Genomic DNA, 27,413 nt, shown 5'->3' on the forward strand with positions numbered 1-27,413 from the left:
CCCCCCCCCCCCCCCCCCCCCGTCAGCCAGCCAACATTTGATCTTTGAACTATCACCTTGTCTGTCGTTAGCTGTTTTCCTTTCCTGAGCTTTTTTTCTTTTTTCTGACCTACAAGTTGGAGCTCTGTAATTACAACTGTCACTCGTGAAACGTCCACCAGTTTTTTTTTTCTTCTTTCGGTTTCTCTTTCTTTCAAAATCCACTTAGAGTCACGAACAGAGGAAATGAAAAGAAAAATCCCTTCTAAAATCATCTCAGTTTGCGTCTCTGAAGGTCATGCTGGGAATGAGCCAGCATCTCTGGTAATTGGGGTGCATGTATGTGTGTGTTTGTGTGTGTGAGGGTAATTGAAAACTGTTTCCCTGGACGTGCCTTGCAATTTAGCAAAGCATGATGATTTTTAAAACTGGATGTTGTGCAATTCCATCATTATGAAACTGTATTGGCGTTTTTCCATGGGTTTGACTAAGTTTTGCTTGGGTCAGCCCCACTCAGGTTCAGAGTCTTTTCATTAGGGGCTACCACCAACTTGCCTTTTAGGACCTAGTCGGCCAAGGTTCTACGCAAGCCAAGTCGCGCTGTAGATTTGATGTCAGCAGAGTGCAGGCCTTTGATTGGCCACAAATGACACTGATGTCAATCATAAAAGCGACTCTTTTACAAGAAACAAACCATTTTAAAAATGTTGTAAAGCTGCATTTTTCCCCCTCTATCCTCCGATGAAACCAGCCGTGTTTCCCTGTCTCCCCCCTTTGTTCCTCCAATAGGTTAGTACTGTGCTATGTTTGATATCAATACTTACTTTACAGATTAAAGTCAAGAGCTAAGCCAATTAATTTGCTGCAGATCTTGGAATCTACCTGCCTAAAGCCTGACAGACTGAATAAATTAATGTCAACTTTATTTTTTTGCGTGCTTAAATTTAGTATTCAAAGAATTATTAGGCTTTGTTCCTGCTGCTTTTGAAAATGTATCAATGTTTTTGCTTGTGCTTTTGTGCAATTATTGTACAAATGTCTGATGACAAAAACATCTTATGAATTTCTGAACAAATTTTAATGAGACCTCCTGAAAATAATAATTGGATATCCTAAGTGACTTGAACTTTTGGGATCAAAACAATTTAAGATGGCCTCCAGAGCTGAGTAACCCCAACAAATACAAAAGTAGCTCCAACTCAGTCATTGTTACAGACGGATTAACACATTTTCCTCAAGCTCTTGCAATGGTGCATGAGATCATGCTTAACGAAATTCAAAAGGTTTGGACAACATGGCTACAACTGTCTCTTTGTATTATAAGATAATCTTTGTTTAAATCTCTTGCATGAAACCTGCATTCTTTCAATGACGTCTAGGCCAGTTTATTAAATCTTATTTTCCTCCTGTTGACTGAATATCTGCAGCACTGCTTTGTTTTTCCACATTTTTACGATGAGGCAAGACTTTCTAATGCTCAAAGGTCCAGCTGTACTAAGAGTTGCATTTTCTTTTGATTAGTTTTGACATCTACATAAGATTTATCTAATTCAAAGAGAGTGATTTAAAAAAGTTAAATTTTGGGTAAAAAAATGGTAATACACGTGTAAGCACTCATGCTGCAGTGCGGTAACAAGAACCAGTGACAGCCACTTAGAAGAGTTGTTTTCTCCTCTATGTTCAGGTTAGACGGAGGTTTCGTCTCCATTTTAGGGCTCCTGTCAAGCCTTGATGTGTTTCACAGATTTTCCTCAGCTTTCTTAGTGGCGGTTTTGTGGGGGAAGAGGGAGGGATGGAGAGAAGAATGAAGGCAAAGCTGGAAGGACTCAAGGGGAGCATTGAATAAACCCCAGTCGGATGGTAATAGCAGGGTCGATGCTCTGGCCAATTTAGCCGGCTCTCCCGCTTGGCCCTGCTCAACACTTGGCCAACAATTATTGTTAAAGAGAAACAGAACGAGAAAGGGGTGGCAGCAGAAGGAGAAAGGAGGATGGAGGTTACAGAGAGGAAAGCTGCAAGATGTGGATGGAGTAAAAATGAGAAAGACATACTGAAGATGAGAAGACCGTAGACGCAAAGGAGGAAACGAACAAAAAGAAATTAAGCTCTGACAACATGTCAAATCCATAAATAAAAGTGGGAAAAAAATTATTTTAAGAGGAGATTTAAAAAAAAAGTCTCCCTCTGGATTTCTTCTGTGAAGACAGGAAAATTTTAGAGCCATGCTGAGCCAACGTTGTATGAAGGTTGTAGAAGTGTTTCGCTGTCGTCTCCCAGCACCGTTTTCTCTCCCAGGATTAATTACCGGGTGTCAGTCACAGTCGACAGCTCTCCCACGCTCCCCTGCTCCCAGTGGTGCATTCTGGGAGTGCGACAGGTACTGCCAAAGACAGTGTGTGTGTGTCTGTGTGCATACTAAATTCAGGGAGGCATACTGACATAATGGAATGTGTTTAAGACTTTCTATAGTCATAAAGTTGCACAGTGTTGTTGCCATGTTTGTCATAGCAACAAACAAACCTCAGTGATGGGATTACACTCATGCCTGTCAATGTACACACTCATAAATCTTTTCATCTGTCTTTAAAATGAGACCAGTTTCAGCAAGTATGTCATGACAGATCCCTTAATTTGAAACAGCTTTATGTTTCTTCAAAATGTTTTAATGGTCTTTGTCAACTTCTTGCCACATGGGATTTACGTTGCTGTGTATCGACCACAGACCGCTACATAATACAGTGGCATTCTGCATACAGAGGTGTAAATGTTAAACAGATAACCTGCATTCTATGTGAAAAATAAAATTAAATGTAAATGACTGTAGAATTTTGCTGAAAAAGCTGATACTGACTTATTACAGAGAAAAGAAGCAGATTGCTAAATAGTGTCAAAACATTAGCATTAACCAAAACATAGCAAAGCTGTAGCTAAAAATAATAAAACACTAGGTAAATCTTAAAAGCAATAGCCAGAGACTAAAAGAAGCATGACTAGTTGAAATCTAAAAGAAGCAAACAATTTTATACAAACTAAAAGCAAAAAATGGCTAGATAAAGGCTAAAGTAACAAAAGGTTAACTAAATGCTTAAAATTTTCATCCATCCAGCCATAATTTCCGTTAGATTTAGAGTTGGGTTGCAGGGTTTGCAGCTTGAGCAGAGAGTCCTAGACATCTCTTTTTACAGCCACCTCTTCTAGCACTTCTTGTATGATATTAAGGCAATCCCATGCCAGCTGAGAGACATATGGCACTTTGCCACTGTCTCTAAACTCGTCTGTTCCGCACCACACTGCACCAGTTAAAGGCATGCCCACTGTCAATACCTGTTCCCACTCAGTACAGTTTATGAGACCACCTTGTTAGTGCCAAGCGAACTGCTCCGATGTGATGATTTTTACGTAAGCAGACAGCAGCCCTTGATTGGCCAGTGGAGCTACATCACTGGATGACCCGCCCAGCAAAACTTCAAAGTACATCTGAACCTCCATTTTCTCTCTGATTGTGTTGAGTGTGTGCTGATTTAGTTATTTTCTGGTATAGAAGTTCCTAAATTAGTGCTGTGGACGAATGATAAGGTACAGACATTTCTAACTTTATTGGTTGATATTACGGTTCAGCGTGAGCTGGACAGCGCCACAATAAATGAGTGCATTTACAGAGATGATGGTGCAATATGGCTACACCCAAACTAATAAACAGTGCCAGGATAAGCTAAAGAAAATGAAGTCTGATTATATGGTAATTAAGGATCACAATGGGCAGAGTGGCTTGAAAACATTGACCTGTTACAATACTGCCCACTTTGCATTGACGATTTCGCCCACAGAGTGGGGAAACAGATCACAGTGGCAAATCACCAACACCTGAGAAGAACCAATAACATGAGAGCTGAGTGGAGTCACACTTATCTATTCAAATTAATTCAATTCAAAAATACTTTATTAATCCCAGAGGGAAATTAAATGGCAAAGCACTCAAGGGCCTGCCCACTGCCGATGCCCACTCTAGTCTAGCGGTGGAGATAGTCTCTCCAGCATGTCCTGCGTCTTCCCAGGGTCTCCTCCAAGTTGGATATACCCCAGGGGGCATTCTTTCCAGATGCCTACACCACCTCAACTAGCAATTGTCAAAGTAGAGGAGCAGCACTCTATTCTCTCTCCCAGAAAACTGAACTTCTCACCTTATTTCTAAGAGCAAGTCTATCTACAATGTAGAGAAAACTCATTTTGACAGCTTGTATCAGCAATATCATTCCTTGGGTCACTACCCAGAATTTGTGACTCTAGGTGAGGGTAGGAACATAGACCAACCTGTAAACAGAGAGCATCTCAGCTCCCTCTTTACAACATAATGGCACAGAGTACACGATACTGCAGAAGCTGCACAATTCATCTGTTGATTTCACACTCTAATCTTCCCTCAGATGTGAACAAAATCCTGAAATACGTACATTTCTTCACTTGTGACAACACCTTATTCCTTACTCGGACAGGGTAGTCCACCTTTTTCTTACTAAGAACCATCCATCCATCCATCCATTCATTATCTTTTACCCGCTTCTTCCAGTTTGGGTCACGGGGGTCCATATCCAGTAGTCTGACTAAGAACCATGGGTTAAAATATGTAAGTGCTAATTTTCTCAGCAGTTTTACACTCAGCTGGAAACCACCCCAATGAAAGCTGGAGCCTGTGGCATGATGATGCCACAGCGCCACATCATCTCAAAATAGCAGAAATGGACTCCTGAGGCCACAAAACTGAATCACTTTGAGCCCCTGGCTGCACAGATAAATTATGTTTATAAAAGTTAAGAATCGCTGACAATGGGCAGCCAAGGCCTAGTCCAACTCTCACCCAGAAGGGGTCCGACTTATTGCAGGCAATGCAAACCAAACTCACAATGTATGTATAGGGACTGAATGTCCCATAGCAACACCAAATCCCATGCACTTCAAGGACTGTTGACGGATGCCTTATCCAAATCTACAAAATACATGTAGACTGTTTGGACAAACTTCCATTCCCCTTCCAGGACCCTTGTAAGGGTAAATAGTTTCTCCAGTGTTCTACAGCTGGAAAGAACCTGCATTGTTTTTCCTACTGAAGTTCAACCAATGACTGAACTCTCTTCTCCAGCACCACCAAATAGACTTTACCAGAGAGACTGAGCTAGTGACCTTACCAGGGAGACTGAGGAAAGGGATGTCTCTATAATTGGAACACACTGTCCCCTTTTTGAACAATGGATGTACCACCATAATTTGCCAATCCAGTAGCATTGTTAACAATGTCCATGTAATGTTGAAAAGTTGTTTAAACCAAAACAGCTCAGCAACAACAGGAGCCTTGATGACTCAGAACTGATCTTGTCCATCCCTAGAGCCCTGCTGCTGGAGTCATAGCACTTATCTTTTGAAGGGGCTGAATATGTAGATACAGATTAAACAGCTCAAAGCATGCAGAAGTAGTTGGAATGCAAAACATGTACAGAAATTTAAAAGGATGGGGAAAACAATACTATGAATACGGAATTAGCCGTAACATATTAAACTCAACACACCAACAAAGACACTGCTAAAGTATCAGTTTGTAAAAACATCTTTTAGAAAACCAACATGGAAGTTGTTCTTATTTTCTGTGAAACAAATTAGAAAATGAGATGAAAAACCAAAAGAGTAGATGTAAGAAGCAGAAAAGGAAGATGGTTTATTATAGACTGTAATACGAATATATTTTTATTGCAGAGTTTAGTTGTTAAAAGGAAATTGAACAATGCTAATAATAACACAGTCTGTATCTTTTATTCCTAAAACATGTGTCTTGTACTGTTGGACAGGCTTATCTCCTTGATTCATTACTGCTGCCTCCCTCCTTTATTCCACCCATCCTGACCTACTCCTTCCATACTAATTAGTAGCTTTTTCTGGTTGATTAGACATTGTTTGTTTGCTCCTTTTGTGCTTCTCCATCTTTCTCATCCTGGCCTTCTCCACAATATTGCTCATTCTCCATTATCTGCCAAGAACTGACAACCAAAGTCAGTGCATTGCATACCATAGGTGTTACAACAATTATTATTGAAGAAGATGTGTTCCCCTAACATTAAAAAAAATACTCATTTGAACCCCCCACTCCACACACACACACATTTACCATGAAATATTAGTTCACCCAGTGCTAATTGTATTTCTTTGTAAATGAATCCATTCCACTTGATTACGGTAACAGGAAAATACTCAAACCACTAAAAGTCCACTCCGGGCTTTCCTGGTTACCTACAACAACTCACCACACCACAAGCAATGTTTCCTCTCAATCACTTGCCTTGGCAGGGGACGCTCATCTCTTTGCAGGTTTTGTCAATGGGGTGGGGTGGGGGAGACAACGCTCTATTGCTTGCTAGCTTAACGCTACTTTAGTGTCTGCAGTTGTCGACTGGAGGGGGAGGGGGGTTGGATGCATGAGAGAAGTGGAGCATGCTCTATTCACACAAGGACAGCTATTGGCCAGGCTATTTCTTGTTGTATAGTTCTTCTTGTAAAAAAGTTACTAAGTTATTGAATCGAGTGTTTACTTATGTATGTAAACGTAAATGTTTAATAACATGTTAAAATACATCAGAATGCAGGAAATAGCATCTAATTTATTCAAAAATTTCTGGGGGAGGACCCCCAGACCTTGCACCAGTGTCTCCCCCAACCCACACCCACACGTTACAAATACTTCTGACACCAAAGGCGCATACACTTTTTGTATGTCTTCAGATTTTCCATGTAGCAAAGGTGAATTTCAGATTGCGTCTGTGATTTTGCTGTACTGATGAAGAAATTCCACTTTCACCTCCTCTTAGCTATCATCCAACAAAGATTGCCAAAAATCTGGGAGTCATGGCTGAAGAATTTTAGGGGAATAATAATAATGGTAGTTGGAGTCTCAACTCTAACTTTATTGTGTCACACTTGAGAAAAATGCTTACTAAAGAATTAAAGATAAATGTAAACTATAGTCCCTGTACAAAAGTGCACTTCTTCCTGGAAACTGTCTTCTCCTGGCCTCAGTGCCTCTGTGATATCATCCATTGCCACAATGCTTTTCCAAAAATAACACTGATAATTAATTTCCGTTGTGAAATGATTCATCAACGCACTGACTTGCCTTCATATTTTACCCTGCATCGATTGCCCAGCCTCCTCGCGTGTGCTTCATTAGTTAAAGGGAACTGGAGTGAGGCAGAGAAAACGGGCAGGGGGGAGACAGAGAACGGCACAGTTCAGTCAATTACGACTGTTTGATAGCATTGCAAAAAAACACATTATTCACTACAGAGAGCTGACATGTAAATTGGAAGTGATGAGCTGGAGAGTTTGCATCAGTTTGCAGCAGCATTGCTCTTTTTATAAAACTATACAGCATGCAGTTTTTCAAATCTGAGGAACTTCAAAATGGTTGAAAACCAACTTTGTTAAAACTTACTGATTTAGATCCAAAATGCGTTCTTAGCAACAAGCTTTAACACTCTGCCACATTTAGATTATGAATCTGAAAGAGCTCTGCTGGCCTATTGAATTTCAATTCCCATTTTGAATTAACTAAGCTGAAATTGGATCTTCTAAAGCTGTAATGCATAGGACATTAAATGGAAATTTAAGAAGCCTTAGCTCCCATTAAAAGGGACAAGCCAGTCAATTACACATTCATACATTTGTATGAATTATGTTTGGGAATAATCAATTGCCAAAACCACTAGTAAATAAGTTCTATGAAGCATTCACTAAAGGGTTTCACTGTTGTGTAGTATAACTTTTGCAGCATCTCTCTGTCTGTTCCCTTGTTCACTTACAAGTAAATACTATTGTAGCTCTTATGCATGGTTTTTCACCCACCACTGCCAACAATACAGTTTTTTCCCTATTTCCTCCTTTTCTATAGGCCCTCCATCAGCACCTCTTCATCTCATCTCCAATGTGAACGAGACCTCCGTAAACCTGGAGTGGAGCCCCCCACGAAGCTCTGGGGGGCGTCAGGACTTGACGTACAATGTTGTTTGCAAACGCTGTGGGCCTGATGGCCGACGCTGCCAACCCTGCGGGAATGGCATTCACTTCAGCCCCCAGCAGCTGAGCCTGAAGGGAACCAGGGTGTCCATCAACGAGCTTCAGGCTCACACCAACTACACCTTTGAGGTGTGGGCTGTGAACGGTGTTTCACCTCAGAGCCCGGGGCCAGAGCAGGCTGTGTCCGTGACTGTCACCACCAACCAGGCTGGTAAGAGGAGCAGAGTTCGATGACTGAATAGATAATCATGTGACTACGTTTGGGAGAGGAAAGGCAAACCAGAAGCTGTGTGTGTGGTTTGGTTTGTTCTAAGAGTATTACAGTAGTCCCTCACTATATTGCGGTTCACTTTTTGCGGCTTCGCTATATTACGAATATTTTTAAAGCTAGTTTTTCATATTGTGTGTACTGTACATGCTGTGCACTACTGTGCATTCACCTCATCACCATCTTCATGGCAATCGCCAAAGAGCATAGCAGTGTTTCTCCTGGTTAACTTGCCATGGTGGGGCGCTCATCTCGTTCATGATTTTTGTTAACCCGGGGGGTGGGGGGGATGATGACACATGGATACATGCCTGTACTGCCTGCTGCTAGCTTAACGCTGTGGGTGGGGGTGGATGAGGGGAGGGGGGTGGGGGGTTTGGTTACAACTGTTGCTTCTCAACAAGAAGGGCACAGGATCACCTCCTGGCCTTGTACCTTTCTGCGTTTACTTTGCATGTAAACGCAGAAAGTACCCCCCCCCCCCCCCGGGGGGGGGGGGGGGGTACTTTAGTTTCCTCCCACAGACCAAACAAAAGCATGTTAATTTCTATGGTCCTAAATTGTTTTGGGGTGTGGAAGAGAATGTGAATGTTTGTTTGTCTCCATGTGTCTCTGTGATGGACTTGGAACCTGTCCAGCATGCACCTCGCCTCTCGCACAGTGACTGCTGGAGATAGACACCAGCTCCCTGTGACTCAAAAAGGAAAAAGCGAGTAAGGAAAATGGATGGATGGCATACATAATGTTTTGTAAAATGCCATATGCCAGTTAAGGAGCATTTTCAAAGAAGATTAACAGCTTTTGAAAAGTTCCTCTTCACACTGGATGATGACTCTGCTACAACATAAAAAAATCAACCAGGGCAGGGATTATCTTGCAAAGTCTTGGCAAAGTCTTGGAGGATTTTTAAGACCACACAGAGCTCCACATTATGCAAGATAAAATGTTATAGTTTATATTGGTTTTGAGGGTGCACAACGCTTCCATATCGAGGTTGCAGTATTGTCACTGGAGCATGATGACAGCACGTGGATGTGGGGCTTGTGCACATCAGCGTGGCTTTATGATCAAGACGTTATAGCAGAACTGGCTCCACTGGTTTCATGCTGTGGGTGCAATCCTGATTGTAAAAGGGTCATTGAAATAAGCTTGAACAAATGTGATACGTGTGGTTTCACATCTTCTTGTGCAAAGTTGATTCTGATGTGGTCCAAAAGAAGCATGCCAGTGGCCAGGGTGCAGGAGAGTGTCTCTGGGATGAAAAAAATAACAGGGGAAGGAAATAATAAGGGCATATAAGTTTTATGTTTCCAAATGTTTTAAATGTTTATTTTAATTTGCTGCTATCCAGCCATGTTTTAGTAGATCATATTTGTCATGGAGAAAGTAGCAGTGTTATCATCCTGTTTGAAGGAAGCCTTAGGGAAGAGCGATGCAAGGGATTTTCCCACACCTCTGAGGTGGATGGATTATCTCGGCAAAGAAGAAGTCCTCATTAACACAGATTTACACAAATTTGTGAACAATATTTGAGAGAAAAGGCCTATTGTGTACAAAGAAAAAGTCTTGGATCTTTGAGTCCAGCTCATCAAATATGGGAGCAAAAACAAAAGTGTTGCGTTTATACTTTTGTTCAGTATAATAAGTGGCTAAGACAGCAGAAACAAAACACTAAGAAGCAAAACCACAAGGAGCACACAAGGACAAAGGCCATGAGTTGGACCAGGATGACAAACTGAAGAGTGATGAGAATCAGAAGTACAAGAATGCTGGGGGTGATGAAAAGATTGGAGACACCTGAGACATGAGATACCAGAAGCAGGTGTGAGGGACAGAGATGGGCAGAAAATAGAGCTGACTGAGAGAAAAGAATCTGATCGTACCAAAAAACACTGGGGAGCAAAGCTAAACTCAAGACACTTGAAGAAATATCAGGGAAACAGAAAATGAACACACGTTGAAGGCAGATGTCCCTGGTCGCTGAGGGACTGGAATAGTGAATGTTATTGTAGTTTTCAAGATGAGTGTTTTTCTGGACTGGAATTGAACAATGAATGCAAATAAACATTAATGTTTTTGGTGCAAGATGTTCAAGTTGGTAGGAGTTACACTTCATAAGAATAGAGGTAGGGTTTTATCTTTTTTGTTTGAGGCGTTGCAGAGTGATAGATCCTTGTGACAGGAGGGAGAAATTTTATCCATCATCAGGTGTAGTAGTAGAACGAGGAGATGACCATGGTGGCCTTGGCCACGCTAGATTGTCGTTTAGCCACCCCAATCATTTGGGAAAACTATACCTTTAACCAATATAAAAGCACTGTTTCCTGTTTAAAGGTGTGGCTGGTTCATATACATATATATATATATATATATATATATATATATATATATATATATATATGTATATATATGGTGGTAGCCATCTTGGATTTTGACACTGCAGTCCAGTTTTTGATAGAGAACTTTCTGATGCCTAGATGCTGGCAGACACCAAAAGGGAAGTCATTACCACACATATTTTTCAAGGTATCCTGCTCATAAGATGGATGGACATGTATGGTGGCAGCCATTTTGAATTTTGGAAGTGGCAACCCAGTTTTACCAATGAACCGTTCTTATGTCTATATGCAGCCACACACCTAAATGGAAGTTGGTGTCTCACTTACTTTTCAAGCAATCATGCTCTTAACACAAACAGACTGTATTTCCAATTCCCCTCTTTGCCCTGCGATGGTACAGAACACCATAAACACCAAAAAAGACACATCATGACAATGCATTTTTCTAGTTACCACTGGATATCAGAGTGCCGTGGTTATTGATGATTTTTTTCACTACACGTTGTCATACATTCAGCCTCAGTCTTGCAAACATCAGTTGTCTCTCCATCCCTTTACTTTCTTGACTTAATTCCAACAGCTTCTGTTGGTTTTACTCACTGATCCCAAAATCCAGAGTCCTGGCATGAAAATTTGTGTTGTACAGATTGACTTTGAAGCTCTGCCTGGTGTTTTTGCTTTTTATGAGTAGCACTCTGCATAATATATTTACTGAAGAAGTGTGTTGTTTTGGGCAAGGTGTAGTGATCAATATAGAGGCTGTGATGGACTCAAGAGTTGGAAATGATTTTCTGCAGAGTTTCATTGAAGTTTTGCATAATTGAGCATGAGAAGCCTAGACTGAAGATGGGTTACCCAAGCTATTTTTAGCAGCCATACTAATGAATTAGATGAGTTGTATTGATTTGTGAAAACTTCATTACAGATGCTGCTAAATTGTGTGTATTTCTGCAAGTGTGTCCAATTACTCCTGTAGAATAAACTCATGAATACAGCTTCTGCTTCAGGGATGAAGAGGAGCCCTCAAACCCAAGGATGTATTCAGAGTCTCCTGTTGTTTTGCAATTTAGCCATTTTGTAACCTGTTGTTGTGCAAATGGCTTTTACAACCCCTGGTCCTTTCTTTTCGTCGCTGCCCTCTTTTCTCTGATTACAGCTCATCGTTACCTCGGTCTTCTTTACAGCTCTGCTCTTGGGTGGTAACCTTAGTGCTTTTTGTCTCGTTTTTATCACTAATTCCCTTTCATGGGGAAAGCGAATATCTTGAATAGAGCCTGGACCAGCAATTTAGGACACAGTGGCTTGATTTATCAGCTTGGGTCTAGAAGATGGAGATGAATAGATGTGCAACCTGTGGGAGAGCAGAGAGTCGTGCCAGACAGGCATGTGTGGGAGCTGTAATGGAGCGTGCCCTGGAGTCCGAGGCTGAGGGCGTATAAAAGCATGTCAGCATGGTCATACAAATGCACGCTCACACAATATACTCCCAAATGAACTTTTTCAGACATAGATTCATACAGAGACACAGTAACATAAATACACACACAGAGCAGTGTCCCCTTGAGGTTGCTCATGGCTAATCCCCTGATTTGAAGTTGTAAGATATAGATGATGTTGCCTTTGGCTCGTCACTGCTGCATGTTTCACAGCTGTTTGCCGGGATTAGTTAGCTCATACTGCAGCTGAAAGCTTTATCACTGTGTGTGTGTGTGTGTGTGTGTGTGTGTGTGTGTTTGTATACCGGATTGAATGCGTAGCTAAAAAGTAATGAAACACGTTACACAAAACATTTACATTCGAATAGATCAAGCTGCTCTACATTTTTCTTTCAATGTCTATCTCCATGTGTGTGTCTCTTTCAATTTGTGCGTGCGTGTCAAAGTGAATAACTCCAGACTGATTGGATTTCTTCCTGCAAATGCTCACTTGGGGCTTTGAGCGCTCTGGTTTCAGCTGCTAGTAATCCAGCCAGTCATCTGTGTCTGTCCCTCTCACTCTCCATCGCTTTCCCTCAACCAGACACTGTGGATTATGCATTTATTATGATGGATTTATTAGGATCCATAAGTACCGTGGAAGAGATGCCTGAGCCAACACCCCACCCGTAAAAGTTCAAATTTCGGCTAGAGAGGATGAAGTGCTGGAAGCAGGTTGGAAAGGAAGAGAAGCTCAAGTTGTTTTGCATAAAATAAAAATGGAACAAGGTGCAGAAAAAAACAACAACCTCCCAGCAGATTCAAATGAAGACGTGAGCCATTCTGAACGCACCTGTGACCAATCATATAGTTGGGCACACAGAGGTCAGATTCCGAGTGTCGCCATAAACAATTCCACTGTTGTAAATCAGTCTGGGTGTAACCCTTTCACCCAGACTTCATGGAGAAACAGAGGGGGAGTGATGAGGGGGGGGGGGGGCTCTAAGCTGTGAACTGACCCCTGTCTGTAAATGGACGTCCTCTCTGTCTTTATGGGATCAAGCACTTCATGTGTGTGAGAAAAAAGGCGAAAAGAAGTTCAGTGAGACGTGTTTGATGACGAGAAGTGAATTAGTGCTCGAGAGGAGTTGTGTGCGTCGGCAAGTCTGTTGGCTCACGTGAACGCAAGTTTCCATCTCTCTAACCCACCAGGACACATACATGTGGAAATGTGTTTTGGGACGTGGAAACATGTCCTGTGCGTGCACGAGTGGAGCGCAGACCGTGTAAGCAGGAGCTGCTTTTCTGGCACTCTAAAAAACAGCTCCCTCTTCGGCTGTTTTTCCTTGACGGCAGTGAAATTGAGTGACTCAAATGTGGTGGCCGGGCTCCAATCTGGCAGCCACATGTGCATCTCAGTCTCTGCGTCTTTTAATGTCCGACTGTAATCAGCCACATGTCGGTGCAAACGCTGGAGTCAAACACAGATGCAGCGCAAAACGTGCTCTCTAAGACAAACTCGTTCAAACAACAAGCAAACAGACACAAAACCTCAAAATCGTTTGAAATATATTGATGCCTAATCTCCCATGATTATACAAACCAGACCTAAAATCTTTGCTTTTCTGGACAGTTTTAATAATTCAAATGCATGCACAAGTGTCTTGATCTTGTCTAATGCTGTCCGTGTGAGATAATAGAACTAGATGCAGTTATTTTCTCTGCATGAATTTCAATCTTCGTTTATTTAATGAGCTCCTTTGTGTTGCTGATGTGTGTGTTTGGCCTTCGTGCGTGTGTTGAGTGTGAGACTGTTTTTCCATTCTGAAATGGGACGTGAATATTCATTGGGTCTAACAGTTATTATTAAACCGCCTCAGTTAGCCCACACGTTCAGGAGGCAGTAAGAAATTACAGCCTTGCCCCACATATGTAAATTTATCAGAAGAGTTGCCAGCGGGCCTTGTTTGGTTTGCCCAAAGCTTCAAGTGAATAATTTATCTGTGCATCGTTGGTGCCCACAGGAATTTTTTTATCCAACTCAGTGTCAGTTTGCTTCTTTGGCATCTCTCTGACTAATTTTTCTTAACGTGCAGTTAAACTTCACGTTGACAGATGATTTTATTTGTGTCCAAGTTGCTGTTTTGTATAATGAACCTGAGAGCGAAGCCACTTTTAGAGATCACTCATCTTTATCCTCACATCAGTCAGGGGAAAAATAAAGAAGTGCAACAAGAGCAGCAGAACATGATTATGTTGCCATATCTGTCATCTTTGGAGGAAAGATGAATGTGTGGATTGTCTTTGGGGAACGAAGGCCCCCGACCTTTCAGGTGTTTCCTTTCTGAATCTGAGCGTCCTCAGTCAGCCCCATGAGGACCCTTAAATTGGCTCTTGCTGCTGGGTAAGATTGATTGGGAGGAAAACAAATGGCCGCCGTCTAATTGTTTAACGGAGATGCAACACATTAGGCCAACAGGATGACACAACCTTGGGTTAATCCTTTTACCAAGAGATGTCTGCAATCCCATCCCTCTCCATCTCCATTTCGACCCTCACCCGTCACAAACCCTCTGTTCCCCTGCCCCCTCCCTCCCTGCTGGTGCTTCTTCAGCTCACTGAAACTCTATCTATGACGGGTACTTGAATTCCAGGCCTGTTTGAACTCAATCCCTGACTAAAAGCAGGGTTTGTTAGCTTTAGCTTGAGGTTAGGCTCCCTGGAGTCCCCAGTCAAAGTGATGAGAATGTATATAGTGCCGTAGATAATCCAATCATAATCGGTGAACCACAGTCCCATCATTAATCATCCCACTGTAATTTTTTAAAAGGCAGATGGCTCGGAACGTGTAAGGTTACAGTAATCATTGGGGAGCATAGGTCAAACATTTACTCAATGTGAACCTCGAAGAGCAGATGCTACAAGGAATGTTACCTGTTTTACTCCAAGTGTTTTTGTTTGTGGCACTCTGGAGAAGTGAGTATGAACAAAGTTTTATGTTTCAGCACAAACTCTGCTGTGGCAGAACATTTGCCCGTTTCTTTTATACCTTTTGCCACTGTGGCTCCACGGGTCATTTCTTTCTGCCTCATCAAAACTCTTTTTACACGAGTTTCTCTATTTCCAACATTATCTTTCCTACACATTCCTCTTTGTAATGTCAAGAGTGTGTACAACCCAATTTTAGTGCTGTCACACACCTTGAAGATAGAGGTTTGATTTGTGCAGTGGTGGTGCATCAGCGGGAGGGAGCAAGCGTAGTCCACTATCTGTGCTTTAACCTTCACATGTTAAAGACATCTGAACACAGAGACAGCACCAGCACTTGAAATATGGCCTCATTATCTGATGTGTCAGACAGGGATAAGATAAGATCATAGACTGGAGCTTTAATGACAACCAATTGATTTGCTCTGTTTTTAAATATATGTGTTGAGCTCATTAGTTTTTATCCATTTACTTTGTTGTAGTGTAGGTTTTCTCAGGGTGACCCAGCAATCTGGATTAAATGAAGTCAGGAAAAAGTGCTTGTGTCAGCTTGGATCAGTTTTATTGATGCCAGACAGATCATAAATGCATTATTGTCATACACTCCACCTCTGGCAATTCTGTACACAATCACACATCGTGTTACAGATGTTAAATCAAGTCCAAAGGCAAATGGAAGCAATTGCTTCATAGTCAAACTAATTGTTTCACTTAAGAGGGTGGGGGGAATCGGGCACTGTTGTTAGCACTTACTGCTAAAAAGTGAAGACAGAACAATTATGCATTTGTGTTCATGTGACTTACTCAAATGTCTCATAATCTAAAAAAAGACTAGTTTTAATGCAACTTAATATTGATGTACATTTCCAACTGATTAACCTTTAGGGTCAACATGATTCATTACGGCTCCAACTGACGTTAAAGCACAAACATGTCAACGACCCATTCAATTTTACAAAACTTAACCTAAAATTTCATCAGGGGATTTGTTCATGAGTGAGGGAAGAATGGTGCATGAGATTGAAAGATGTAATGATACAAAGTACAGCGTCTACAGTATTGCAGACTATGTGCCAGTCCGTTGTGGTGAAGAGGGAGCTGAGCTGTAAGGTAAAGCTCTCTGTTTACCGGTCAGTCTACCTTCCTACCCTCACCTATGGCCACAAACTCTGGATAGTGACCAAAAAAACGAGATCACAGATACAGGCAGTTGAAATGAGTTTCCTCCGCAGGGTAGCTGGAGTTATCCTTAGAGATAGGGTGAGAAGTTCAGTTATCCTGGAGAGACTCGAAGTAGAAGCAGTGCTCCTCCACATGGAAAGGAGCCAATTGAGGTGGTTCGGGCATCTACAAAGTAATAAGGATGCTCCTTGGGCACCTGCGTAAGGAGATGTTTTGGGCATGTCTGACTGGGAGGAGACCCCTGGGAAGACCCAGGACATGCTGCAGAGATTCTCGGTTGACATGGGGTCCTCCCAGAAGAACTGGAAGAGGTGGCTGTGGAAAGAGATGTCTGGGCCTTCCTGCTCAAGCTGCTGCTCCCACTACCCATCAGGGGTTTTGTTCACGGGGGTGGGGGTGGGGGCTGTGACTGAGTGGTTAGAGCAGTAGTCTTCCTATGCAAGAGTTGGGGGTTCGAATCCACCAGCAGTTACATGTCAAAGTGTCCCTGGGAAAGACACTGAACCCTTCATTGCTTCTGATGTGTGTCCCTTTAGTGTATGAATGTGATAAAGCACTGATTAGTCGCTTTAGAATTATTTGTTCAATTAGCTTTGTAGAGATAACGTAGAGTGCTGTATGAATGGGTAAATGAGGCACAGATTATAGTGTAAAGTACTTTGAGTATCTTGATAAGATAGAAAGGCGCTATATAAGTAAAGTCCATTTACCATTTACCCGACTTTGGAATAAGCAGAATATAATGGATTGATGGACCTAACGTTTGGTGTAGTAAATGGACTGTACTTATATAGTGCCTTTCTAACTGATCACGACACTCAAAGCGCTTTACATTACAATCTGTGCCCACATTTACCCATTCATACAGCACTCTACAATATTTATACAAAGAATAACCAATGGTTTATCACATCCATACACCGATGGGACACACATCAGAGGCAATGAGGGGTTCACTGTCTTTCCCAGGGACACTTCAGCATGTGGCTGCTGGTGGAATCGAACCCACAACTGTTGCATTGGAGGACGACTTCTCTAACCACTCAGCCACAGCTACCCCTGTAGTAGTGGCTGAGACTGAGCACCAACATTTTCTGCACAAGATCTTTGTTTAATTATTTACCTTTAGCCATACAGAATCAACTCTAAATGTCTGTTTGTTATCAACATATCTCATACATCACTGGAAAGATTATAAAGAAACGTTCAGGAAAATAAATCATTGGATGCATATTTACAACTATTAACTTTTAGAGCCAACTCAATTCAGGATGTCCACCATAGCTAATAAGTAATGGCCAAACTAAAATGGCTATAGCTCAGTAAATTTTACAGATATTAAGCTAAAAGTTAATGTGGTTGTAGCTGAGTCATTCTCAACATGTTTTCTGAGTATAACAATTCACAATCCTGCACGTGTTTGCACATTGCACATTGTTTTCAAGGTTTGACTAAAATAGCTACAACTCCACTATTTCCCCATGTAAGATGATTTTAATTTAAAATTTTGACATGGAGGTCAAAGGGCAATATGCATTAATTCAATAAGTGTTTGGCCTTTAATTAAACACGTCTCCTAAAGACATTGGCGTCAGAAGCACTTGTACTATGTGTGTGTGTATGGGGTGGAGACACACTGGTGAAGGGTCTGGAGGTCCTTCCCCAAAATGTTTTTGAATGAAGTAGGTGCCATTTCCTGCATTCTCGTGTATTTTAATGGGTTGATAAACATCTATGTTTACCTACGTAAGTAAACACTTTATTCAATTACTATTTTCGAGAGCACGGCACACACGGTCAACAACTGCTGGCACTAATGTAGCGCTACGCTAGCGGGGTATAAGGCAGACATGCTATCTAAGATGTAACAGATATAGTGCTTCAGTTATTTCAATCAATCAACCTTTATTTAGACAGGTAAATGTCATTGAGCCTCGAGGACTCATTTACAAGAGAGACCTATTTCATGCATCCTACCTCCCCACCCACATGCCGGTCAACAACTGCCCACACTAATGTAGTGCTAAGCTAGCGTGCAACACAGAGGTTGCACATGGTAGGTTACTAAAACACAACCCTCCAACCCCTGTGAGCACCCTGCCAAGGCAAGTGACCAAGAAACACTGCATGAGGTGTCATGAGTTGTTGTAGGTAACCAGGAAAACCCGGAGTGGACCTTTAGTGGTTTGAGTATTTTTCTATTAATCAAGTGGAATGGATTTGTTTACCAAGAAATAGAAACAGCGTTGGATGAACTAATATTTCATGGTAAATGTGTGTGTGATGCGGGGTCCAAATACTTTTTTTTTTTAATGTGAGGGAGACACATCCCCTTCACATGTAATTGTTGCGACACTTATGCCCAAAGATGAAATCAATATGTAGGACTGAGAGAAAGCAGCAAGCTAAACCCTATTTCTTCCATTTTTCTGTCTTTGTTCAGCTCCCTCCCCGGTGAGTTCTATCCAGGCCAAAGATATCACCAGACACACCATCTCACTGGCCTGGCAGCCACCAGAAAAGGCCAATGGGGTCATCCTGGAGTATGAGGTCAAGTATTATGAAAAGGTAAGTGGAGCTACAGTGGTTTCTCTTTATGAAATATTCCTAAAACGATATTTGAATCACAAAGACTGTACCTCTTTTTTTCCCTTCATCAGGACCAGAATGAACGAAGCTATCGCATTATAAAAACAGCATCCAGAAATGCCAACATCAAGGGCCTCACCCCACTAACTTCCTACGTGTTCCACGTACGTGCTCGCACAGCTGCAGGTTATGGTGAATTCAGCGGCCCCTTTGAGTTCATGACCAACTCCGGTAAGTTTAATCACACCACCTCCCTTCAGCATAGAGACATCTCTGTAGCGCAGAGCCAGCACAAGACCTTGCCAGATCTGCCACATCATTCCATGAGAAATCATGCCATGATAGCTGTTTTTATGAGTTTTCCCTTTCATTTCAGGGTCATTAATCAGAATAAGCTCTCATCTACTGAACATAAATTATCTACTGAACATAAATTATAGTGTGTTCCAGCACCTGACTGGCAAATTATGTCTCCGTAGACATGCCAACTAAGGTTCACACTAAATGGGTTTTAAACAGTCACTGTTTCAGCCAGCCTGAGAAGTACAGCAACCCTGTCAACATTAAGAGCATACGTGGGAGGACAGCTCCCAGTTTCTTATCAGCCCCCTAAACAAAGCTGAACTAGCCTCTGCGCTATCCTCACCAAAAATTGGTCAGAGCCACTGAAGATCACTGTGAACTTTAAAGACGAATGCATATTTTCCAGAAAAATTTCACCTAACAGACTAAAGAATTAGGAAGTCATTTACGTTAAGTTTTAAAGTGTTATGTATCAGCAAGTTCATGGCATGGATACCTGATTGTGTTTTTTTTTTAAAAAGAAGCTGGGAGACATAAATCTTCCCAACTGTAAACACTTGATTTATACTATTGTGGCTACAAAACGTTTATGTTATCAGGTACTGCCATGAAAAGGCTTGCAGTCACCTAATTGCCTGTGTACGAACCACTAGACATTTTATTGAAACACAGATTTTAAGTTTGCCATGTAAATGGTGTTGTAGACATCTCCAGCTGATTAACTTCTGGTGTTAATGTAGCCACCACAGCTAACTGACCTTAGCAAGTACAAAAAGGCCTACAACACAGTAAATTTAGCAAATACTGAGCTAAAAGCGATAACAGATTAGGATAACAAATCATACTAGATGTTGTTTACAAGTGTGGCATGCAGAACAGTTTGTTCTATGGATTCCTTCAATGGATGTTGTATTAGTGCTTGTTGATAGCATGGTTACTCAGCTTAGTTGACCGAGTGTCACATTCATTGAGAAGGACTGATTTTTTTTAGACCAATTCTAGCTCAGTTTTAGCCAAGATGTTCCTTCAATTCAAAAAGTATTCATTAAAACCTGATATTGCACTGTTTTACATTGCTCTGTTATTCAGTCAGAAAGAGCTAAAGGGGGCAGCACGGTGGCAACTGGTAGAGCTGCTGCCTCTCAGCAAGCAGGTCCCTGGTTCAAATCCCGGTCCAGGGGCCTTTCTGGGTGGAGTTTGCATAATCTCTCCGTGCATGCGTGGGTTTTCTCCGGGTGCTCCGGTTTCCTCCCACAGACCAAAAACATGCATGTTAGGCTGATTGGTAACTCTAAATTGTCCCTAGGTGTGAGTGAGAGAGTGAATGGTTGTTTATCTCGTTTGTCTCTGTGTGGCCCTGTGATGGACTTGCGACCCGTCCAGGGTGTACCCCGGCCCTCGCACAGTGATTGCTGGACATGGGCACCAGCGACCCCCGTGACCCAAAATGGAATAAGCGGGTAAAGAAAATGGATGGATGGATGAAGAGCTAAAGGGCTGTTTCGACACAAGTAAAAAAACAACAACCTTTGCTTGTTTTGTTTCACTATATTGTCGATAAAGATGAGCTGAGTTGAACTGAAGCAATTAAAAAGTGTCTGTGATGGTGTGTGTGTGTGTGTGTGTGTGTGTGTGTGGGGGGGGGGGGTTGTCAAGACTTAACATTTTTAGTTTGTAATAAAAAAAAGCATAATTCTAGTTGATGAAGTATAAATCCTTCCTGCCAACATTTGCTGTGAGGGACACTATAGACAGGAAGCAGTCAAAGGGGTTTCAAGGGCATGCTCCACCAATTTTTTAAATCTACTCAAAATTATGCATTTTCTCACCATTTGAAGAGCATTTTTCCAAAATTCCAAAGACCCCCCCCCCCCCCCCCCCCGTCCCCTAACACACACACACACACACACACACACACAATCAGTATATTCTATTTTTATTGAACAGTGGAACACTGAGAACTAATTGGCCTTTAAGCTGAACTTCATCTGGGAACTTCATCAAACTTGAAAACTGCATTACCCTTATTTATTTTATTATATTTTTTTTACACACTGAGCTCCATGAGCTTGTCTTGGCTACATGACTGCTAGTAACAAAGCAGGCTGCTTTGAGAGACCTACCAGGTAGGAAAAAGAACAAGCACACAAACAAATAAAAACATATGAGCTTCCCTACAAACACCACATCAGTGTCCAGTAATGATGTCCACAGAAACTCTATATAGATTAGGTTATTTATTTTACTGAAAGACTTTGACATTTAAATTACCCCCCACCATGTCAAGCACAAACACACACACACGCACGCACGCACACACACACACACACACATACACACACACACACACACACATAATCCCCCAAGCGATATTTAATCTAATAAACAAAGGTTTTCAACCTAATAAATTATGGATGATGACTGAATCAATGAAGAATCAAACATGAACTTCAACAACAAAAGTTATATCTTTTATCCCAAAGCATGTTGCCAACGACTCGTTTCTTTTTTTTAAAGCTCAGTTTGCATTATCATAACTTTTCGACCGCTTGTGCTATCAGAAAAATGCTAATGGTTTCTGAAAGCTGTGGAATTAAGCTTTACAACAAATGGCTTATAACGTTAACCTCACACTTGCTGTGGCAGGATTCCTGCGAAACAACCCACAATATTACCCTCCTCCCACACAGAAGCATGGCATGAACAGGTAAGCTCAGCCAGCACTTATTAAATGTGGGACATTTGTGGGTACTACCCTCTTTATGTGGGCTGCAGGACAGAGGGGGCATAATCCGGGACTGTCCCACTCAAATCTGGATGATTGACCAGTGTGCTACAGCTATTTGACTCATTAATGGAAGTGATAACAGGTTTTTTTTTTTTTACATAAAAAGTGGGAGAGCAAAGATACAAGTTGCATTCCCACTTTAAAAATAGGGATGGAGTTGAGAGACTCTCTCTGTTGATTAAGAACTAATGAACCCAAAATGCAAACAAGCAATCTAACAACCTTATAATGAAGCAAAGACAACCTCAGATGAACAACATATGACACAAATGTCATCATGCCATGCCAATTTATTTATAGAGCACTTAAAACAGCATGTATTTGATTTAAAAAGTAAAAATCTAGAAACTGCGCGAAACATTCCAACAACTTTTAGTAGCGTGTTTACCAGCTGCTGTTTTTGACTCATATTTTGTAAAGTAAATGACGATGTGAAAGGTATTTGTTCATCGTCGTTGCAGTTATGAAGGTTTTAACATCTGGAAACATAAAACCTCAGCACTGAAAACAGCTGCACACGAGTGTAAATATAATGACCAACTTAAAGACTGTAATTTCAATTTCAATTCAGTTTATTTATATAGAGTCAAGTCAGAACAGAAGTCATCTCAAGGCACTAAACAGAAATATTCATATTTAAAAATAATAATTTAACATTATTTATATGAGGAGCGGACTGCTTTGATTTTAACTCCATCACAAAACTCTCATATTGAGCAAGCATGAAGGTGACAGTGGAAAGGAAAAACTCCCTCATGAGGAAGAAACATTTAGTAGAACCAGGCTCAGGACAAGCGGTCACCTGCTTCAACCAGCTGTGTTTGAGAGGAACAGATACACAATGGCAGGTCGAGAATCACATGTTAAAACCGAAATAGTATCAAATGAAAACTATTCAATTTTAACAATTCATTTAAGGAAATGAGGTCAATTTGTCCTCTACTAGTCTAAGCCTATAGCAGCATAACAAGCCAACTCTAACTATAGGATTTATCAAAAAAAGAAAGTCTTAAACCCAGTTTTAAAACTGGACAATGTGTCAGCCTCACGGACAGAAACTGGAAGTTGGTTCCACAAGAGAGGAGCCTGACAACTGAAAGATCCTCCTTCCATTCTGGTTTTGAAAACTCTAGGAACCACAAGTAAACCTGCAGTTTGAGAGCAAAGTGCTCTGTTGGGAAAATATGGAACAATACGATCTGTAATATAAGATGGAGCTAGGTTGTTGAGAGCTTTGTAGGTTAGAAGTAAGATTTTGAATTCTATTCTGAATTTGACAGGGCTCATGACAGACTCGTTATAATAAATCTAATATTAACACTACATTTTTCCAACAGAACAGGTTCCTGGTTCAAACCCCGGTCCAGGAGCCTTTCTGGGTGGAGTTTGCATGTTCTCTCCGTGCATGCGTGGGTTTTCTCCGGGTACTCCGGTTTCCTCCCACAGACCAAAAACATGCATGTTAGGCTGATTGGTAACTCTAAATTGTCCATAGGTGTGAGTGAGAGAGTGAATGGTTGTTTGTCTCGTTTGTCTCTATGTGGCCCTGTGATGGATTTGCGACCCGTCCAGGGTGTACCCCGCCCCTCGCACAGTGATTGCTGGACATGGGCACCAGCGACCCCCGTGACCCAAAATGGAATAAACGGGTAAAGAAAATGGATGGATGGATGGATTTTTCCAACAGTTCCATATTGCCAAGTAAACTTTATTAATAGACAGCAAATGACAGATTGCTGAAGGCCCAGGTATACTCTTTGTAATATGAATGCAAAGTGGTACATGATAATGACCAAGAACACACCCTGATGGGACATCTTTGCCTTCTAACGGAGCATGGGAACTTGTAGACCTTGGTCCTGTTTACATGATGCTGTTTTTAAGTGAAATTTTCTTTTTGCTGCGATGTGCAGAAAACAGCAATCAAATTCTGTGACAAAAAAATATTTTTAAATCAAAGTGTCAAATTGGAAGCTTTTGGAAATGTTTGGCATTGCTGTGAAATCATGCATGCACACTCTCCAGATGGCTGCAGTCAATAGATTTTCTGTACTTGCATGAGTAGATGAAAAAAACAACAATGGTGGATAGCCGGGCGCTGTTTGGGCTGCTTTACAATTAATACATGCTACACCATTTTGTGGATCAACATAGATGCGTTTCTCACATTCTACAAATGCTGAATAAGCCTGGAACTGTTTTCATAGTCTGGACTGAAGTGAATGCGTGCACGTGAATGTTGTTGAAATGCAAACATCACAGTGTCAGCTCATGACCAGGGTTTTTTTTTTGTTTCTTTTGGTCATGTCTAAACAGTGATTGCAATCACAGCATTGCTGTGTGAACATGTAATATTTTTACAATCAACAGTGAAAAATTAATGTTTACAGGAGATTGTTTACATGTAAACAGGTTTTTATGGTCAGGACTGTAAAACGGAAGGAGAGAACAAACACTGAGTGTGGAGAGGAGCACAGACTCAGGCAGGAAGTGAGACGACGATAAACAGACAAAGTGCAGGTTCTTTCATGTGTGGCAGCTCAGTTGAATACGATATTGGCTTTTTTATTTGTCTTCCCAATATTCCTCACTTTCATTTTCTCTCTCCCTCTGCTTGATTTATTTTCATTCTTCAATTTTTTTTCATTTTTACAGTTCCATCCCCCATCATTGGCGATGGATCCAACTCCACAGTGTTACTGGTGTCGGTGGTTGGCAGCGTGGTCCTCCTCCTCATCCTCATCAGTGCTTTCGTCATCAGCCGGAGGTGAGCGTCATCCGTCCCTTTTTCAGTTCCTTCTGCTTTCTGTCTCTCCCTCTTTCCTTTCAGATGAAAGATGTCTTCCTCAGGCCCCCCCAAAAAAACCAGCTGTCAGGAGAATCATTCAAAAATACACACACACAAACACACACAGAGTTAGACAGTTGGTGCATCTGGTTCACATCAGATGAGTGATGACTCGCCACACTGGAGGCATGATTGACAGCTCCAACAGCTGAAGAGATGCAATCAGCGACCTCTCACTCTGTCTTCTGCATCCGTCCCTGCTCCGTCTCCTTCCCCCATCATTCTCTCTATCTTCTCAGCTCGTGGCAGTAATCATGGCTGCTAGTTATTTTCCCCCGCTGTGACTTTCTGACCGCTGCAAAGAGAACGAGAGGGAGGCAGCGAGAGACGGGAATAAAAATGAAGAAGAGACAGGGATGAGCAACGGGAGGGACAATGAGATAAGCGGGCAATAAAAAGTCGGAGGTAGAATATGGAGAGAGTGAGATAGGGAGGCATCAGGTGGATTTGCACTGACCCAATCTCAGGGTGTTAACCAGCCGGCAGGACAAAGCACCATCACACAGATGGGATTACATGCAGATGGGGCTGTCACACCTCGGGGTGTTAACCACACTCCAGCCTCTGTTTGTGTGCATGCATCGAAGGTGTAAGCATGTTCATGTACTTGTGCACCCTCAAAATAAAAAAAAAACAACCTCTTATATGTGTGGCTGCAGAAAGGAAGTGCTAATGGCGTGTGTTGATTGAGCAATATGAATACCAAATTATTGTTTGCACAAGAGTGTTGGTGTTGAGAATGATGATGAGCGAAGGGGGCAGTTGATTGTGTGTTTGTGTGTGTGTGTGTGTGTTTCCATGTGATTGCCTGTCTGCAGCCAAGCAGGTGGGTTGCCTCAGCCTTTTTTATATGCATGCGATGGCCACTGTCATTGTGCTGCTACGACCATCCTGTGATTGTGGGGAGGGACTGCAATCACATCACCGTTTACCATCATTGCACAACCATAGGGGAGGACCAATGTCTCACACATCTGGTTGTTTCCATTACTGACCAGTGGAAGCACAGGTGTCAGGCAGCTTGAAGAATTTAGAGGCATTTGGAAGCTTCTTCTCCAGGAATGATTCATAGTTTTTATTCCCGCCTGCCGCCTTTAGTCCATGATGTTGTCCTCAGTGCTCTTCAGAATCTGCGAGCACTGGAAAATGATCTAAGTGCAACTATTACATATAAATTAATGTTAAGTAAAAGTCCTTTACATAATAAAAGTATTTATGTGATTTACCAAGCTTTATTTGATGTTGGCAATTTTTTTTTTTTAAAGCTAATTTTAACTATTGCAAATAAAACGTCCCAAGAGCCAGTTAAGGTCACCAGGAAACAGCATGTGCAAGGCCCCACCCATGTCCTGCCACCTGACTTGCACAGCACCCAACTCTGATGACTCTCCTCGAAGGTGGTGGGTCCGTGGGAAGGTGGCTTTTTGTTGGTTTTTCTGACTTGGCCCAGCTGAGCCCCAGGAGCCAAGACTATCCTAACTCCACTCCCTGGCCTGACTCTTGGAAGGTGCCCCACGTTCCCTGATCCTGCATGATTGTCACAGTTCGCCTTCATCATTAAGGTCTTTGAATTGCGCTTTGTTGGACCCCTCCCCTGAGGCCAGTTTGCCATGTCCACCAGAGACTAGTGCCTCAGACTCAAACCCCTCAAGATCACAGGGGTACTTAACATCCTGCTCGATTTTTAGATAGTGATTCTTTGGGCATTGTTCCAGTTTGTTTGGTGTGGGGGGGGCGGGTGTCTTGAAGTAGAGTTTTTGCTTCTCTGCATGAAAATGAGTAAGCTGAGGTGATTCGGGCATCTGATTATGTGTTTAGAGTATCTCTTTCTGGAGATGCCAAAACAGACCCAGAACTCGCTCTATAGGAAGACCTCCCCCAGGAGGAGATGTAGAGTGTTGCTAGGAAAAGGGATGTCTATGTTTTCCTTCCTGGACCTGTTGTCTCCGCAACCCAACCACAAATTAGTTGCATGAAATGGATGAGTGGATATTACAAGGTTCAGTCTTAAACAGTTTGAAAGATTTTGGGATTTGTTTCTAGCATTTTCCAGACCTTGGTAAGTATGAAAAACAGAGTATGGAAAGCCATGTGTGTTTACAGACTTGCCTCCCCCCTTTAATTTTTTAGAATAAAATGTGACGTTCTAAAAATAAATTAGTCGACTATGTAAAGAGTTTATTCAGTTTCTCTTATAAAGAAGGGAACTCGATGGCAGCACCTCTTTTGGCAGATATCTGTGAATGTTAAACTTGAACTTTATGAAATTAGTCAAGTTTAAAAGATGCTTTGTAAGTGCGGACATTTCTCACATGATCCTTATACTGAACGGATATCACATGTTAGTCGAGCCTGAAAACAAATGTTACGTCATATGTTACTCTAAAAGGTAACAGCTTTACAAACGTTTTATTAAAGAAGACTCAAACACAGTGGGGGGAAAATAGAAACTGCAGTTTCAAGGATTTTCACTACTACAAAAAGCCAGAACAAACATAAATAAATAAATGCCATGAAACATTGCTGAAAATGTAGAATTATCATAACCAGAACACCATTCTACTGTATGCAAATTACATTTTAGTCCCATTTGTGGTTTTAAGTCATCCTGACATGATTTGTTCTATTAATTTGATGGTGTTTAGAATAGAATAGAATT

General features: G+C 41.7%; 1 protein-coding gene across 1 annotated transcript in view; it reads left to right on the forward strand.

Moving 5' to 3' along the window:
- The window catches only part of LOC119410487 (ephrin type-A receptor 4), a gene marked incomplete in the record, with an annotated part of 104,369 nt that overhangs the window by 59,516 nt on the left and 17,440 nt on the right, over positions 1-27,413 (forward strand). The window contains 4 exon segments of the mRNA XM_037677366.1: positions 7,910-8,245; positions 18,670-18,794; positions 18,887-19,046; positions 24,562-24,673. Coding sequence (XP_037533294.1) covers positions 7,910-8,245; positions 18,670-18,794; positions 18,887-19,046; positions 24,562-24,673 — 733 coding nt within the window.

The sequence above is a fragment of the Nematolebias whitei genome, chromosome 6 (assembly GCF_014905685.2).
Source record: "Nematolebias whitei isolate Nwh7 chromosome 6, NemWhi1, whole genome shotgun sequence".
Taxonomy (NCBI): domain Eukaryota; kingdom Metazoa; phylum Chordata; class Actinopteri; order Cyprinodontiformes; family Rivulidae; genus Nematolebias; species Nematolebias whitei.